This window comes from Athene cunicularia, unplaced genomic scaffold (assembly GCF_003259725.1).
Source record: "Athene cunicularia isolate RWA unplaced genomic scaffold, athCun1 SCF_135, whole genome shotgun sequence".
Taxonomy (NCBI): Eukaryota; Metazoa; Chordata; class Aves; order Strigiformes; family Strigidae; genus Athene; species Athene cunicularia.
This window is the reverse complement of record NW_020799195.1, coordinates 1-3,211: the sequence shown is the minus strand read 5'-3', so window position 1 is coordinate 3,211 and position 3,211 is coordinate 1. Positions and strand designations below refer to the sequence as shown.

The 3,211-nt window shown below is 52.0% G+C and overlaps 1 protein-coding gene across 1 annotated transcript in view; it reads right to left on the bottom strand.

Annotated features, from left to right (window-relative positions):
- The window catches only part of LOC113490550 (zinc finger protein 345-like), a gene marked incomplete at both ends in the record, with an annotated part of 18,157 nt that extends 15,622 nt beyond the window's left edge, over window positions 1-2,535 (bottom strand). The window contains 3 exons of the mRNA XM_026867072.1: window positions 1,326-1,454; window positions 1,987-2,142; window positions 2,307-2,535. Coding sequence (XP_026722873.1) covers window positions 1,326-1,454; window positions 1,987-2,142; window positions 2,307-2,535 — 514 coding nt within the window. The remainder of the gene's footprint in view (window positions 1-1,325; window positions 1,455-1,986; window positions 2,143-2,306) is intronic.
- Between the last annotated feature and the right edge of the window lie 676 nt (window positions 2,536-3,211).

Sequence of the window (3,211 nt, the reverse complement as noted above, 5' to 3'; positions counted from 1 at the left end):
CCCCCCCCAAAAAAATATGTCGTAGGGATGCAAAAAAAAAAAAAAATCTGTTTTTTTCCTGATTTTAATTTGCGTAGAGCTACCCCAAACCTTTCCATCCTCAAATTGAGGGCGGGAATTGAGAGAAAAGGAAACGTCGGATTTACCGTCACGTTTTTTCTTTGCCGGGGTTGGGTCTCCGGGAGGGTGTTGGCTCTTCCAATGAGCTGTGAGGTGGTTTCTGAGCTGCAAGGAGACAGGAAGAGCGTTTAGCACCGAAAAGAAGCGGCGATGTCGTGTCCAAGTGAGAAAAAATTTTTTTTAAAAAGTGATAAAAGTCATCTCGGAGCAGCGCGATACTTACGGGGTGAGTTTTAGGGCGCCCGTTTCGCTGCCGGTCCCTTTCTTAGGCAAGATGAATTACGGGGTGATGATGTCATGTGGTCGCTCCGGCTAATTCCAACAAAAAAGGGCGGTTTTAACACCCTCGTCGTATTAAAATTGTAAAAAAAAAAAACCAAAAAAAAAACATCCAGCGAGGTGACATCTGGTGTGTCAGACCCAAGAGGCAACACGTGGTCTTCAGCATCGAGACCGACGTCTATTCCGATACTCTTGCGTCAAAACCCGGCAAAAAAAAGATGATTTGAGCTTTTTGAGAACAGAAAAGTGAATTTTGAGCCGGCGTGGCTGGGGAGGAGAAATAAAACCTAACCCTCGGCCTCAAGAGCGCACGCAAAATGAAATTGTGGTTGTTCTCCAGTTGCCCCTTGGCCAACAGGTTGAGGTCGGCGGTGCCGTTGTTGGTGATGGCCCTATCAAGCCACTCCTTGTGTCTGTAGGAGGGAGGAGTCTCTGTGCTTACGTGGAGGGCGTGGCGGGGAGAACATCCGGATTTTTTAATTTTTTTTTTTGCGTGGTTGAAACCTCCAGGTTCCTTGGAGGCTTTTAGAGGTGTGAAAGAAAAGGCTTCGACGCTCAAAGCGGTGCTGGTTTAAGGGCTCTCCCAGCCCTGCCCAAGCAGCACGTCCTTGCTCCCCGCAGCTCCACGAGACCCAGAGGACAAAATAACGACTCGTTAAGCCCCTTCATTAAGCTCCCTGGCAAAGCCGTTCCGCCCCTGCCGACGGCGGCACCGTGAGGAGGCTTGAACCCTCTCGGTGGACGCGTGGCTCCTGGCCCACGCGGAGCTCAAGGCTGGAATTTAGTGTCGGGTTGGCTCGTTTCCCGTCAGCATCTCGGTGGAAACTCTCGTTTGGTGGCCACGGGGAGATGGGTGCCCCAAAACAAGACACCCCCGACGGCCATCCCAGGGGTCACCGCACCTCGGGGACACCGTGACTCACCCGACGCGTCCGCTCTTCTCCTCGGGTGGGCTGGAGCTGGTTAGGCTCGGCTCATTTGGGGGCTGCTCCTCCTTCACGGCTTTCTTACGGGTTTTGGTCTGGCTTTGCCGTCGCTGCGGCTCCGAGTCACTGCGGGAGAAAACAGACGCGGGGTAGGCAAGATGGTTTAGGTGCTTGGGTGTGGTTGGGTGTGGGAGGACATCGGTTGGCCATTGGTTGGACTTTTTTGGACGTGGTAGAACCTAATTGACGTGGCAGGACATTGGTTGGACGTTGGTTGGACGTGGTTGGCCATTATTTGGACACGGTAGAACGTAACCGATGTGGTTGGACAGGGGTTGGGTGTGGTAGGACATTGATTGGGTGTGGTGGGCCATGGGTTGGACGTTGGTTGGACGTGGTTGGACGTGGCAAAGACCCTCCCCCAGGCAGGGTGAAGGAAGGTGCCTCCCCACAAGCCTTTGAGCCCAGAAGCACCTTTTTTAAGCCACATAAGGACATTTTCCCCATCTCCCATCTCTCCTAGGTCCGAGGGCGGCAGAGCTGGAAGGTCTGAAACCCTCCCAGTGCGATACCAGTCTGGACTGGGACGGTGTGACTGGGATCTCTCACCCGGTCCCAGTCCACGGGCTCCTTCCCAGCAGCTCCCAGCGCTCCTCACCTGTCCAGGGACGGGTGGTAGTTCTCATCACGGAGGTCATCAGTGTAGGCCAGGTCATCGTCCTCGGCGAAGTCTTCATCCTCCTCTTCCTCCTCCTCCTCTTCTCCTCCTCGGGGCTCAGCCTCCTGCTCCGATTTGTCCTCCGGGCCGAGGGCGCTGCGGGAAGGCAACGATCAAAGTCAACTCCACCATGCCGGGTCTTGGTTAAAACGTTGGAGAACTCGAGGGATGAGACGGACGGGTCTAAACTTGACCTTCGGCTTTGGAAAACCCGGTTTTACGCCGAGGGGGGAGGAAGGCTCACGCCTGGCACCACTCACCTCCCGTGATCTTTTGCCGCGGTCTCCGTTGGCGCTCGGGGAGCTGCAAGGTGAGAAGAGTTGCGGTAAGTTGAAGTGGGGATGTGGGGAGAGGAGGAAGAGGAGGGAGGAAGAGGATGAGGAAGAGGAGTGGAACTGGCTTGGGAAGCCTCAAGTGTTGGGAAGGGGCTGCACGACGCATCGAGAGAACCGAGGGGCAAGTTCCTCCAAAATACTCTACTGGAAGAAGCTCAACCTCTTCTCAAGCAGCTCCACGGCCGCTTTCCCCCCACGCAACAGAAAAAAAAAAAAGAAAAAAAAATAAGAAGAAAAAAAAGATTTTTCTCCCCGTTTTCGGTCCGGGTGAACAAAATCTGTGGGTTTCGGAAAGCGCGTTGGTGCGGGCTCAGCTCCGCTCTTCCGGGGAAGGAAAAGGAGAAGCCCCGGGGTGGTTTTGTGGGAGAGTCCTCGGCCCGTGGCGCCAGAATTTTACGCGTTTCCCCAGAATTTTAATGCGACTGTTTCTCCAGAATTTTAGCAATTCTTCCCTCAGAATTTTATTTGTTTCTTCGGAATTTTACGCGATCGTTTCCCAAGAATTTTACTTGTTTCTCCAGAATTTTACGTGATCGTTTCCCCAAAATTTTACTTCTTTCTCCAGAATTTTATGTGATTGTTTCCCCAGAATTTTACGTGATCGTTTCTCCAGAATTTTAGCAATTCTTCCCCCAGAATTTTACGCAATCATTTCCCCAGAATTTTACGCAATCATTTCCCCAGAATTTTACGCAATCATTTCTCCAGAATTTTAGCAATTCTTTCCCAGAATTTTACTTGTTTCTCCAGAATTTTACACAATCGTTTCTCCGGAATTTTACACGAGTCTCCAGAATTTTATGCGACCGTTTCCCCAGAATTTTACGTGA